At 38.8% G+C, this 14,451-nt stretch overlaps 1 protein-coding gene and 1 pseudogene across 1 annotated transcript in view; one reads left to right on the top strand and one right to left on the bottom strand.

Annotated features, from left to right (window-relative positions):
* Positions 1 to 13,006, top strand: part of islr2 (immunoglobulin superfamily containing leucine-rich repeat 2) — a 13,840-nt gene extending 834 nt beyond the window's left edge. The window contains exons 2-3 of the mRNA XM_016505748.1: positions 916 to 1,731; positions 10,809 to 13,006. Of these exons, the coding sequence (XP_016361234.1) occupies positions 925 to 1,731; positions 10,809 to 12,140 (2,139 nt within the window). The 5' untranslated portion in view covers positions 916 to 924 and the 3' untranslated portion in view covers positions 12,141 to 13,006. The remainder of the gene's footprint in view (positions 1 to 915; positions 1,732 to 10,808) is intronic.
* On the bottom strand, positions 2,880 to 4,085 carry LOC107703191 (immunoglobulin superfamily containing leucine-rich repeat protein 2-like; annotated as a pseudogene).
* Positions 13,007 to 14,451: the final 1,445 nt, after the last annotated feature.

Genomic DNA, 14,451 nt, shown 5'->3' with positions numbered 1-14,451 from the left:
TAGTGTTAAGTTTAAAGTTCCAAAGGAAATACACTACACACACACACACACACACACACACAGACACACACACGTCTGGTCAGCTATCCTTGTTTGTTTCCTCTCTTTAATCTCAATTAGTCGACAACAACTTGAAAAAAGAGACCAGAAATAATATGCATTTGGATTTGGTAACTTTTCTAAACAAATGTGCACGAACGTGTAATGTAACGTCAAATGCTTTTTATAATCGCCAGGGCCGGGCAAACACAATGAAGAGATATATAATATTTTTGTTATACTATGGGATATCTACAACAGTAAAAGAACCAAAACCCCAGAAGACATTGAGCAAATAAATAGAACAAACAATAGGGAAAAATGACAAACTATTTCCACGTCTTCAACCTTTTTTAGCCTAAGGAAATCATCTGTTCTGTCTCACACACACACACACACACTTAGACACACTCGCACACACACGCGGAGACGCAGACAGAAACTTGTCATCAGCGCTGTGGCTGCCCCGCGAATTTATCAATAAAAGAGTTTCGCAGCTGTAAAGCAACATGACATCAACTTAAAGATTCGCTATTAGTAGACGCTGCTGCTGAATACTGCTGAGAGACTCACAGACGCAAGTATTCACACGCACTTAATCTCTCCCTCTCTCTTTCACTCTCTCTCTCTATAACTGCGTTAGACTGCATCAATAACTGCATTAGCCTGCATATCAATGAAAAATTTGTTTTGCCTATGTCACGAAAAGAGGTAAATCCGGCCCTGATAATCACCCTTATAATGTGCAAAACTGTCAGTTTGCGTTAGCACTTTATAGGACTCTTTTTTTCTTATATGGCTCTTGCATTTGTTCTTTGTGCATGAAAAATATAGAAATCATTTGTACTAATCTGCACCTTCATGTGTGCTTGGCAGGTGCTGAAAATGGCAACCAAATACCTGATGCTTATTGCTTTGGGGACTGCAGTGATTGGCAGTGTGCACAGTTGCCCTGAGCAGTGCAGATGCACCGATAAAGTAAGCCACCAGCTTACAGATTGTGCCTACAAAGAACTTCTGGAAGTACCCGTGGGCTTGCCATCCAATGTGACTACCCTGAGTCTTTCAGCGAACAAGATTAAAGTGCTGAAACCCAAAAACTTTATAAATGTGATCCAGGTGACCTCTCTTTGGTTGGCTCACAACGAAATCGTCACCATTGAGAGGGTCACCTTTGCTCCATTGATTCAGCTGAAAAATTTGGATATTAGCCACAACAAAATCGTGCATTTTCCATGGGAGGACTTGACCAATCTCACTGCCCTGCAGTTGTTGAAGATGAACAATAATGAGATGGTCAGTATCCCCAAGGATACTTTTGCCAACCTGAAGGAACTGCGTTCGGTCCGTATTAACAATAACAAGTTTACCACCATCGTGCAAGGAACGTTTGATGCTTTGGTTGCCATGTCTCACCTTCAAATCTTCCAAAACCCCTTCACCTGCTCCTGCAACCTTGAGTGGCTCAGGGACTGGATCAGCAAATCCTCAATCTCCATCCCTGAGCAAAACAACATTGTCTGCGATGCTCCTTCCCACCTCAGAGGTACACAGGTCACTAGCATGCCCAAACTGGACTGCAAGGCCCCATCAGTGTCCATCACATATCAGCCAAACATCGAAAAAACTGAACTCTATGAGGGATATATGGTCATGCTTTACTGTGAAACTAAAGGAACCCCTAAACCTGAGGTCACATGGGAGATATACGCTGGAAACCAACTAATTACATTCCCTTTGCTGGCTGTTGTTGAAAAAATTGAGATTCCGATTAACGGACCACCTACGAACGCCAGGTTCCTTGTGTTTCAAAACGGCACCTTAATCATCCCTCGCATAAGCAAGAAAGAAGATGGAAACTACACATGCTCTGCTGTCAATGACATGGGGAGAGCCGAGCACTCGGTGAGACAAATTTCACGGCTCTGAAATGGCCGCCGAGTTGAGACATGTAATCTGACCAATTGCAGTCCACAAACGACCACAGATCTCTAAAACATCAGACGCGCTGGCTGTGCGCTCTTATATGAAGAGCGCCTGTTTTCCAGACAAGCGTCTATTTCTGAACCTGGACAAAACGCTCTATATCTCACCGATGGAAGCAAGCAGAAACGTGAAAATGGTCTTGTTTGAAAGAAGAGATCCTAATCTTAAGCACTAAATAACAATGACTCCAACAAAATATTGGGTTTTAAAATGTGAATTTTATTTTTACATACATTAAAAATGAATAACATTTATTTGACTTTAATATTACATTAATTTCTTACCACTGAATTAACCATGATGTGCTTCTCTCTTTTGGTCCGTAAACCAAAACTTCTCGGTTAATATCATGTTCTCTTCAATTAGACTCGTCAAATCTCTCTGAAATCACAATATTTACACCTTGGCTTAATTTCAGCTATTAAGTTGTAATTATATTATCATTATAATGCGGTTTGACTACTTTGATGTCTACACTTTATTAAAAGCTTATTTCAGACATGAAATTCTGCAAAAATAGTTTATTATTTAAAAAAATACACATTTCAGCATTAGAATAATCAGAAACATCTGCAAAGTTTTAATTAGTTTACATGGTTATGACAACTAAAAATAACCTGCAGGGAACGTTCTCTCTAGTTATAAAAATAAAACTTAAAAATAACCTGCAGGGAACGTTCTGGGAACGTTCTCTGTAGGTTATAAAAAATAACCTGCAGGGAACGTTCTAGGAAGGTTCTTTTTAGGTTATAAAATTAAACCTAAAAAGAACCTACAGGGAACGTTCCTAGAACGTTTGGTTCCCAAAAAATAACCAACTGGGAACCAAATGGGAACGTTCTGTGTTTGTTGGGATCTTGGCATTAATATTACACAGTAAGCAAACCCAAAACAGTATTTTTGGGTATTTATTAGAAAAAAAAATAGATTGAGAGAGTTATTGCAGCATAAAAGCAAACTTGGCTGGATGCTTTTGGGTCCAGCATGGAATTGATGGCGTGCTTTTTGGTGCCTGCCACAACAAGTCTCACCGAGTGCTCGGCTCTCCCCATGTCATTGACAGCAGAGCATGTGTAGTTTCCATCTTCTTTCTTGCTTATGCGAGGGATGATTAAGGTGCCGTTTTGAAACACAAGGAACCTGGCGTTCGTAGGTGGTCCGTTAATCGGAATCTCAATTTTTTCAACAATGGCCGGCAAAGGGAATGTAATTAGTTGGTTTCCAGCGTATATCTCCCATGTGACCTCAGGTTTAGGGGTTCCTTTAGTTTCACAGTAAAGCATGACCATATATCCCTCATAGAGTTCAGTTTTTTAGATGTTTGGCTGATATGTGATGGACACTGATGGGGCCTTGCAGTCCAGTTTGGGCATGCTAGTGACCTGGATACCTCTGAGGTGGGAAGGAGCATCGCAGACAATGTTGTTTTGCTCAGGGATGGAGATTGAGGATTTGTTGATCCAGTCCCTGAGCCACTCGAGGTTGCAGGAGCAGGTGAAGGGGTTTTGGAAGATTTGAAGGTGAGACATCGCAACCAAAGCATCAAACGTTCCTTGCACGATGGTGGTAAACTTGTTATTGTTAATACGGACCGAACGCAGTTCCTTCAGGTTGCCAAAAGTATCCTTGGGGATACTGACCATCTCATTATTGTTCATCTTCAACAACTGCAGGGCAGTGAGATTGGTCAAGTCCTCCCATGGAAAATGCACGATTTTGTTGTGGCTAATATCCAAATTTTTCAGCTGAATCAATGGAGCAAAGGTGACCCTCTCAATGGTGACGATTTCGTTGTGAGCCAACCAAAGAGAGGTCACCTGGATCACATTTATAAAGTTTTTGGGTTTCAGCACTTTAATCTTGTTCGCTGAAAGACTCAGGGTCGTCACATTGGATGGCAAGCCCACGGGTACTTCCAGAAGTTCTTTGTAGGCACAATCTGTAAACTGGTGGTTTGATTTATCAGAGCATTTGCACTGCTCAGGGAAACTGTGCACACTGCCAATCACTGCAGTCCCCAAAGCAATAAGCATCAGGTATTTGGTTGCCATTTTCAGCACCTGCCAAGCACACATGAAGGTGCAGATTAGTACAAATGATTTCTATATTTTTCATGCACAAAGAACAAATGCAAGAGCCATATAAGAAAAAAAGAGTCATATGTACATTTCCCCAGTGCCTAACGCTAAATATAATGTTTAAAATCCTTCGGAAATCATTTTTATTTTGCATTTTTGTGTACCTCCACATCCCATCTGTGCTTTAAGTACATTTATTTCAAAATAAATGTATAATATTTTGGATAAAATACACATTTTAGTCATGTCCAAAACCGTGCAGCGCCAAAAGTCTTAATAATGGTAATCAGCATTCAATTCACTGTATGATACACACGTTTACTATTTCATGAAACTATCATCGTTAATGAATCCCAAGTGCCACCTACAGGCCTATTATGTGAAGTGTATGCTGGCGAAATGCTGACGTGAAAGGACTTTATTATATTACTATTTTTGATAATTGTGCAGCATTATGAAAGTATCTTATGCTCATCAAGCCTGCATTTATTTGATCAAAAATACAGGGAAAAAATGTATTTAAAAAGAATAACTAAACTATACTCAATTTAAAATATTTTTTTTCTAATACAATTTATTTCTGTGATTCAAAGCTGAATTTTCAGCATCATTACTCAAGTCTTCAGTGCCACATGATCTTTAAGAAATCATTCTAATATGCTGATTTATTATCAATGTTGGAAAGAGTTGTGCTGCTTAATTTTTATTTATTTATTTATTTGTAACCTATGATCCTTTTTTGGGGTTCATTGATAAATGAAAAGTTTAAAAGAACAGCATTTATTCAAAATAGAGATGTTTTCTAACAATATCAATCTTTACTATCACTGTTTCTATCAATTTAACAAATCCTTGCTGAATAAAAACTAATTTATTTTTGATTCAATCAATTCGTTCAAAATGCTTCATTCATTCATTTAGGAATAAAATCAAGCGGCTGTCTATAATAATTGGTCATTGAATAATAATGGGTTTTTCAAAGACTGATTCATTCAGGAATGATACACCACTCTATGCGCCTCCTGCTGCGAGTCAGTCACACAACGGTTCTGTGACTTTGGTTTAGTTGGCAGAGAGAATAACAATTTTGTATGCCATCAGTTAGCTGGCCAATACTCGATATTAATTAAATAAACTCAGTTTATTGTCTAAAACTACCTATGCCCACATAAATTAATATTGGTCTGCGCTTGTCTACAATACATTCTCCCCACGCTGCAGTGCGTCGCGCAGCTTCCCCACACAGATTTTAATAGGTGGTTAGCTATAATAAATCAGGCAGTGTGACAAAGATGTAGGCTAGTAGGTAATTGTTAGTGCAGGTGCAAAGTAAATTCATATTTATGAGATAAACTAATATTTCACAGGTAGGTTGCAGAATTTATGCCTACACAAAAGAAAGCTCTGTCTAGGCTCTGCCTCGGTACGGTTTGTGTCAAGCCATAAAATGTAATAGAAATAAATACGTTAAATATCCATAGAAGCGGAGGACTCTTCATATGTTTTTTAAGGACTATTATTATGTTGTAATGTTTGTTTGACCAATCAGCGGAGAGGGGCGTTTCATTCCCGCCCACATGTAGAGATCGAATATTCAAATTTATTAATTGTTTTCTATCCCTGAACCTAAAAAACGAAAAATGAAGCCGAATTCTTGATTTTTCGTTTTGTTTGAACAAATGAAAAACGAAAAAATATGCCGTTTTTCATTTTTCAAATTTCAATATTAAATTTAAAAACGATTGGACGGATTCGGTCCGTGTACAAGGTCCGTGTAGGTCCGTGGTCCGTGTAACCCTTTGCAGTTCTTTGTTCAATTCGGGAGAAAAAAACGCCCACACAAAGCTTTTTCTCTGGTGGTATAAATAATGTAACAATTTACTGTTTTTAAACATTAAAATAATATACACTTTTCTTTCATAGTTCTTCAACAGGTATGCAAACAATGTCATCATTTCTCACTTTTTTCTCCTCAACAGGTAACGTTACAATCAAACACAACAGGTAAGTATCCACAAAAGTATTCAGCTAATCAACAAACAATGCTCAAAATATCAAAATCAATTGCACTGGCAATAAACCCATAAATACACTGCTTAACAATGGCAATTTGTCCCCCCTCCTCGTCAATTCCCTGCCTTCTTCATCACAGTTATGTTATACATTGCATGCCACATAACGTTACATAACCGAATTTAGCTAGCTGCTGAACAATATCCCAATAATAGCAATTAGCATTAGTCTAAAAAACGAAATATAATACTCTTATAAATATAATACTCGACATGTCAACAAAACAATAACAGAACATCTTCCCAAACACATATCAAGCTTATTTAAAAACCTCGAAAGCATAAACACTCATTCAAAGTACCTGGAAAAGGGAGATGTAAATAACCATTTACCATAAGTTCCCGCCGCCTCAGCACGAGCTAACCGATAAATCTAACACACCGAGAGGCGGGACTTAAGGCAGAACAGCCAATCATCAGCCGGTCACACTCAAAGCCGGTGTCATGTTTGAGAGGGAGGGTGAGAGGAGGCAGCCGCAGCGAGCGCAGACACAGAGCGGCCAGAGAAACGGAGGAGCGACTGTAGTAAGGCGTTTGTGCAAAACTGCGGAAAAACTGCAGAAAAAGTGCGGGTGTTGAACCCTCTCACCGGGAAAAGTGTGGGTGTTAAAACACCCACATCCCCCCACGGGTGCGACGCCCCTGCGTACTAGGCATAGAAACGCCCAGTCAGGTGTGTTGAGGCAAGTTAGAGCTAAACTCTGCAGGACACCGACCCTCCAGGACCGAGTTTGGACAGCCCTGGGTTAGGAGAACGTTCTGGGAACCTTCTAGGAAAGTAAATAGAACGTTCCCTTTAGGTTAGGGGAACGTTCCCAGAAGGTTCCCGGAAAGTTATCCTAACCTAAATCTATTTCTATTTTCTATTTACATCAAGAAAACTTTCCTGGCTAACCAAAAGGGAACGTTCTTGAGAACGTTCTGCGAAGCTAAGCGCCACCTTGTGTCTGTATCATCATACTGCAAATGTATTTTAATCACAACCCATATTACATTTTCAATTGATTCAGCCATGTAAGAAGCAACAAAAAGTTTTGGAAGGAGGTGAAGTGATCTGAAAATGTTTATTAAAAAGCACAAATAGCAGTAGTTAATGGTCTAGCTTTGCCTTCAGTTCACACGGAAGCACCAACAACTATTAAAATTACTGATATGCAGATGAAATCAATAACGCAATATGAAAACATTAGATAAGGAGTTTATCATCGACTCGCCAGCAGAGCAGATGTGAGACTGAAGCAGCACAAGTTTAATCGTCGATGATTCAGTTCAAACATCAACTGTGACGACATAAGCGGCTCATGGAACGTTCACGCTACACGCTCAACTCCGTTTACTCATTCATTCATTTAACAGTGAGAAATACCAACAAACACATAAAACACTTCCTGTTCCCCGAAAGTATAAAAGACACATTACAAAACTGATATAAATAGGCCTACCTTTCTATGTTCTAGAAGTTCAGTAAATATTTTTGTCACTCCAGTAACTCCAGTGAGAATAAAGAACATATTTACGTGTGTTAAGGTAGTACGTACATTTTTAACTACATTTTCTGTCATACTTTCAGGAATGTAATATAAAACAGCAATGCAGGAACAACATATAGGTTTTCTCTGGGCAAAAGCACTGTCTCAGTATGGATAGAAGGCAAAATTTATCCAGATTAATATGGATGTAGCCTAATATTTACATGAATAAATCTGATGACACTACTCACTCCTGTTACTTTTACTCAGTTGCTATATATAAGTATAGGATAAATGAGTATATGAGTAACAGGAGTGAAAGTAACAGGATTGAGATTTTAGGATAAAAGTAGCAAATACCTGTAATCTAGCCACATGGAGTACATGCTAATATTATGAGAATACTCCGCAAATTATAGTGATTCACCAAAGATTTGTATTTTTAAAATAAACAAGTAACATCTAAGAAATAGTTTAGGTAGCAGGACAGTATATTTATAATGACGCTCCCAGCCACCCGGGTTACAATATCATCAAATATACAGAAAAGAAAAAAAAGACCACATGCTTTCAGTCATTTTATTGCCTTCAGAAGATCCAGATGTTGCAATATTATGTTGAAAATGTGTCTTGTGGAATTTTCCCAGTTTTTTAGAGGGGGGAATGTGTTAGGGTAGCAGAACTGAGTGAAAACCTAGGGACACGAATATAAATGTGTATTTTATCCTAAATATTATACATTTATTTTGAAATAAATGTACTTAAAACACAGATGGGATGTGGAGGGACACCAAAATGCAAAATAAAAATGGATTTTAAACATTATATTTAGCGTTAGGCACTGGGGACATGTACAAATGCTATCTTTTCAGTGTTTTCGGTAGTTTTTAATATATATTTTTAAATTATATATTTTAAATTGGCAGTTAGATTAATGTGCAGGACACTTTGCTTAATAATAAAATGTATTTTATAGTTATGCTTGTTTGTACCTATAATGTCCTGGGGACAGAAATGGCACCCATTCGGTGGAATGGCCCATTAGTAGTATCATCCTACTATGCTACTAAATCCAAATGGGAAAATGCATTGACATTGCATTTCTATTGTAGTATAGCGTTGCAGAGTTATGTAAAACTATTAAACTTTTTTTTAGTTAACACCGAACTAACTAATTTATGTCGAACAAAATCATGATGTAAAAACACATAGCCTACCATTTAATACAGAGCCATTTGTGGAGCAGAGAACAGAAAGAGAAAATGAAATGTCTTGGCTTAAGAACAGCATACTATTAGTTACTAAAGACTATGTTGTAGTTTTTTTCTGAAATAAGGGAAAGTGTTCAAACCCGTGTTAAAAAAATCTACTGAATCTAATAACAACCGCAAAAATGACACAAGTATATAAAATGACCACTAGGTGACAGCATATAAAAAGGTTTCGGGGTTCACCACCGCAAACCGCAACAAAATAAAAGGCGATGAACAGACATAAACAAGGTTTGTGTCCTTCAGAGTCAAGTGTATTCACATGTTCATTTTCATTGTATTTAGTTTCGTAAGAGCGAGGCTCCTTCCAGATATGTCAACAAATTAAGCAATTTCCACTGTAAAGTCACCGCAATTAGGCTTCAAGCAGAACATTCAGCTGTTGCTGAGCTCCATCATGTTGCCATTGTTAATGCAGCTCAGTTCACTTGTTTATTTATTTTTTTAATGCCCACTGGTTTGCTCATAGCAGCAAATTTCACGTTAGGGACGTTTGGGGACATTTGTAATGACACGCTCCACATTAAAAATAACAATACCAAATAATAACACAATTTATACGATTTTCTGCTCCTTTTTAACAGATGGTCACTATACAAGAATAGCTGGACTTCCTTTTTAGACATTCTCTTCTGTTTTCATTCTATAAAAGCAGAAATAAATTCAGAATTTTATGACCAATTTTTCTTTGTTGCTAGTACATACAGTAACCTATTTTATGATGGGCGACTTTTCATCTAAAAAATACTAACGTGTAAAATGTATACAGAAAATGCATATAGTTGTTACATGGAAAAAGTAGCCTATCATGTGGATATCGGTAATACTCACATCGAAAAGACAAACAAGGGCATAGGTCATGTGATATAAATGATCAACTTTTATCTGAATTATAAATAACCTTCATCTGGACGGCAAAGTCCCTGTGGCTTTCATGCGGAATTGAAGGGAGAGGCTGCGCGTGGGACATTTGTAATGACACGCTCCACATTAAAAATAACAATACCAAATAATAACACAATTTATACGATTTTCTGCTCCTTTTTAACAGATGGTCACTATACAAGAATAGCTGGACTTCCTTTTTAGACATTCTCTTCTGTTTTCATTCTATAAAAGCAGAAATAAATTCAGAATTTTATGACCAATTTTTCTTTGTTGCTAGTACATACAGTAACCTATTTTATGATGGGCGACTTTTCATCTAAAAAATACTAACGTGTAAAATGTATACAGAAAATGCATATAGTTGTTACATGGAAAAAGTAGCCTATCATGTGGATATCGGTAATACTCACATCGAAAAGACAAACAAGGGCATAGGTCATGTGATATAAATGATCAACTTTTATCTGAATTATAAATAACCTTCATCTGGACGGCAAAGTCCCCGTGGCTTTCATGCGGAATTGAAGGGAGAGGCTGCGCGTTCACGATCCCTCCCCTTCCACTGTGGAGGCGGGAGCGCGCAGTGGATTCTGTCCAAACTCAAGCGCGAGAAGAAAACAGCCTCTGCACTGCTCAGCTTCACACGGACACTAAAATGCATCTTCTGCCTTATGCTAAGAAAAACAGTAGAGATTTCCAGCGGGATATAAAATGCTGCATCATGTTTTGGGATAAACTGACGTCTGAGCATTAAATATTGTTATTACATTTCATCAAGTGTCGTGTTGACTGAAATCCGCGCGAGTGTTAGGAATATCACTGAGAGGTAAGGCAATATTAAAAAGTTAAACCTTTTAAGCGTACAAATGTTCAGAAAGTAAGTAGATGGACTGCAAGGCCCCATCAGTGTCCATCACATATCAGCCAAACATCGAAAAAACTGAACTCTATGAGGGATATATGGTCATGCTTTACTGTGAAACTAAAGGAACCCCTAAACCTGAGGTCACATGGGAGATATACGCTGGAAACCAACTAATTACATTCCCTTTGCCGGCTGTTGTTGAAAAAATTGAGATTCCGATTAACGGACCACCTACGAACGCCAGGTTCCTTGTGTTTCAAAACGGCACCTTAATCATCCCTCGCATAAGCAAGAAAGAAGATGGAAACTACACATGCTCTGCTGTCAATGACATGGGGAGAGCCGAGCACTCGGTGAGACTTGTTGTGGCAGGCACCAAAAAGCACGCCATCAATTCCATGCTGGACCCAAAAGCATCCAGCCATTTACCAGAAGACAAACTTGGTTCAAAAGGCTCCAAAAACAGCGTTATTAGCATGTGGCCCAAATCTGAGGAGAAGACAAAGAGCCTTCCAACCGGAACATCGCTCATTACAGTGGATAAAGAGCAAGTGGAAGAAGGCACCGATACTTTGCCATTTGTTGGCAAATGCGGAATGAATGATGGCACACAGTACATCTCCAACCATGCTTTCAACCTCAGCTTGGATGAACTCAAACAGTACACATTTGATTTCGGAGTTATTGCTTTGGAAGTTTCAGAAACTGAGGCCAAAGTTCAGCTGAACCCTTTCCAGATGGCAAACGCGAAGTCCAACATTCACCTCAGCCAACAACAAGACCTCCAAACTGTGAATAAAGAGCCTTTTAGTCTTTTCCAGACATCCACCAAAAAGTCACCCCTGGACATGTTGTACCTTTGCGTCGGTACTGGCAATGGACATTCGGTGGTGCAGTGGTCCAAGATAGAGGAGGGCGTTAACACCTATCGCTTCCAGGGCCTCAAGCCAGGAACTAATTACACCCTGTGCCTCACCTATGGGGGCCAGGACTGTCAAGTCCAAGTGGTCTTCACAACTAGAAAGAAAATCCCATCTTTGCTAATTATAGTGGTCGTTAGTATTTTTTTGCTAGCTCTGGCAACCGTTCCCCTGCTGGGTGCCACCTGCTGCCATCTGCTCTACAAGTATCAAGGCAAGACCTACAAATTGATCATGAAGACTCAAAACCCAGATCAGATGGAAAAGCAAATAGCGACAGATTTCGACCCCAGGGCGTCTTTTGTGGGATCCGAGAAGAACTTCAACCCGAGTGAGCTGGAAGAGGGAGAAGGCGAGGCTGATGGCGAGGAGGGGGACGGAGATGGTGAGGACGTCGAGGGCAGCGTGGTAACCGAGTCCATTCCCGAGTCACAATCCAAAACGCAGGAGGAGTTTGAGGTTGGATCCGAGTACAGCGATCGGTTGCCGCTCGGGGCTGAGGCGGTAAACATATCTGCCGAGATCAACGGTAATTACAAACAACCCCGTTGAGATGTTTGTTGTTCGTTTGCTCTGAAACACAATACAAACCAGGTGAACACAGACTGTCAACTCACGTGATACAGACACGTAAAAAAAAACGCGCGCTTATTTTTACCTCAGCAAGTTAGCAGTAAGTGCATACGATGAGTGTTCAATATTACAAATAGGTTTTTTTGAGATTTAACGAGTGGACTGGACTTAAATGGACAAATATATCTTTAAAAAACCTCATAAAAAATTCCGTAAGTCTTGTCACTTTCGCATAATCGTAAACGTACATTGTCTCAAGCAGCATCCATTTTAAGTCATCGAAGTAAGCGTTACTGTATAGTGGACATCGAGCGCTTCTGAGGAAAAAAAAAATCACCGTTAGTCTTTTCACAGCATGTGTGTGTCTGGAAAACCAGCCAGATCACCTTGAAAAAAAAAGTTTGTTAAGTGTAATGTGGGATCCCAAAATGTGTGATTTTTAATCTCTTTGCGTACGGGTGCTTTAAAAATATCTCTCGCCTTTATAAACTGACTGAACGTGTCCTTTCTTCTCTTTGAGATAGCCTACTTGTTCGTGGCATGTCACACAAAAGTATTTTCAAGTGTGTTTTATTAGGATACTATAGACTGTAGATATTAAATGTCGATTTGTGATGTAAGCCAAGTAACCTGAGAAGATGTTCTCTCTTTTTTTATATAAGCATTAATGGTCCGTTTTTACCATCAGTCAAAACGACATCGACTGTCCAGTAAATTGACGCATAGTGGCTTGTTTCGTGTCCAACTGTCCAATGATGTTGTAAAAATACTCAAACCTTTTAAAGATTTTGATATGATTTTATGTACGTGACCTTAATAAAATATGGAACGAACAAATGTATTGGACATTGTTTGCAAACGCAGAAAGTGTTTGCAGAATGCAGACAAGCTCTCCAGCACAAACCACACAGTTCAGTAAAATCATAAATAATTTGCAGTCCGTTCGCTGGACATTGAACGCTTGCGAGGAAACTTCCTGCAAAACGCCGCCTGAAAGGAGCTCAGGTACAACATGCTTTTGCTTTTATTTTAATTTGCAAAACTAACAAAGACCCGTGTAATATATGATTCATGTTTTTGTTTTTCTGAAACGAATATTTCAAAACAAATATACAAATAGCCTAGTCTGAATATAGCCTTATAGGATATGTAGTGAACATTTACATTCACGAAATTATTTACATTTAGAATAAAATGTGCCTACTAGTGCTTATTTTTCGTTATGGATATTGTAATGAATTATTGAGAAAACTATTGTGTTGAACAAAAAAATGTGATTGCGGAACAGTTGCGCTCTCTCAACATATGTCTAGTCATATTTATTTTAAATATTCGTAATAACCCTATGAATCATACATCGCTGCACGGAAAAAAAATCGTGAGCATACTTCTGATTTAAATGGTTTTCATTTGGTTTCATTAAAATATAAAATCATGCTGATTGACACTTCTTTTCGCTACGCTGGAGATGGCACTATTTTCCTTAATTCAACACAGGGAGCATACTTTTATTTTTAATATTTATTTCATTTCAATCACAGATATGCCATAGGTAGCAGAACAATAGAGGGAAATATCAAAATTAAGGGTGAATGTGAGACAGATTGTATATTTTGTTAGAGATGGAAACAATTGCAATACAATTACAGTAGATGTTGTCTTAATGAGAACAGACACAGATCAACCCATAAAGGACATTATTGGTTTCATCTATGATAAGAACATTCTCACCACTGGTCACACCAATGAGTGCAAAAATGAAGATGCTGAGTGGAAATGAATAATTCGTCAATTTGCAAACGAGCAGAACCTGTACATTCATAAATAGTCACACATACTAACCTCGCATCAAGCAGTTAGATGGGAGTTCAGTGCCAAACTAAATTTCCTGATATGCTAAGTCCAAGAGCGAGAGACAGTCTCACACACACATGCAACAAAAGACACAATACATCCATCCATGCATTCACACACATGTGCAAAGGATCCGTTAACTACAACTGCATGAAGTTCTTCCTGAGGCACTGAGCTGTAAGTGCACTTAGCTAAAACACATGTGCTTCTCTGCTACACCAAAGCAAATAATACTATCATCAATATCTGGCCAGCAGCCATTAAGTATGAAAAGGCTGGGGGCAGGGAGGACCGATCTGCTTCTCCGCATGGTGATGTTCAGTCCTCAGTTGTTGTGGCGGCGCTTTCTGCTTCTTTGCTAGGCTCCTTGATGCTGTCTTCCTTTTTGCTGCCCTCCTTGGAGCTCCGGTTGAGGGCTCCGTTGATGAAGCTTTCA

Source organism: Sinocyclocheilus anshuiensis, unplaced genomic scaffold (genome assembly GCF_001515605.1).
Source record: "Sinocyclocheilus anshuiensis isolate Anshui unplaced genomic scaffold, SAMN03320099.WGS_v1.1 scaffold1139, whole genome shotgun sequence".
NCBI lineage: Eukaryota > Metazoa > Chordata > Actinopteri > Cypriniformes > Cyprinidae > Sinocyclocheilus > Sinocyclocheilus anshuiensis.
The sequence above is the reverse complement of the archived record's forward strand: the minus strand, read 5'-3'. Positions and strand labels throughout refer to the sequence as shown.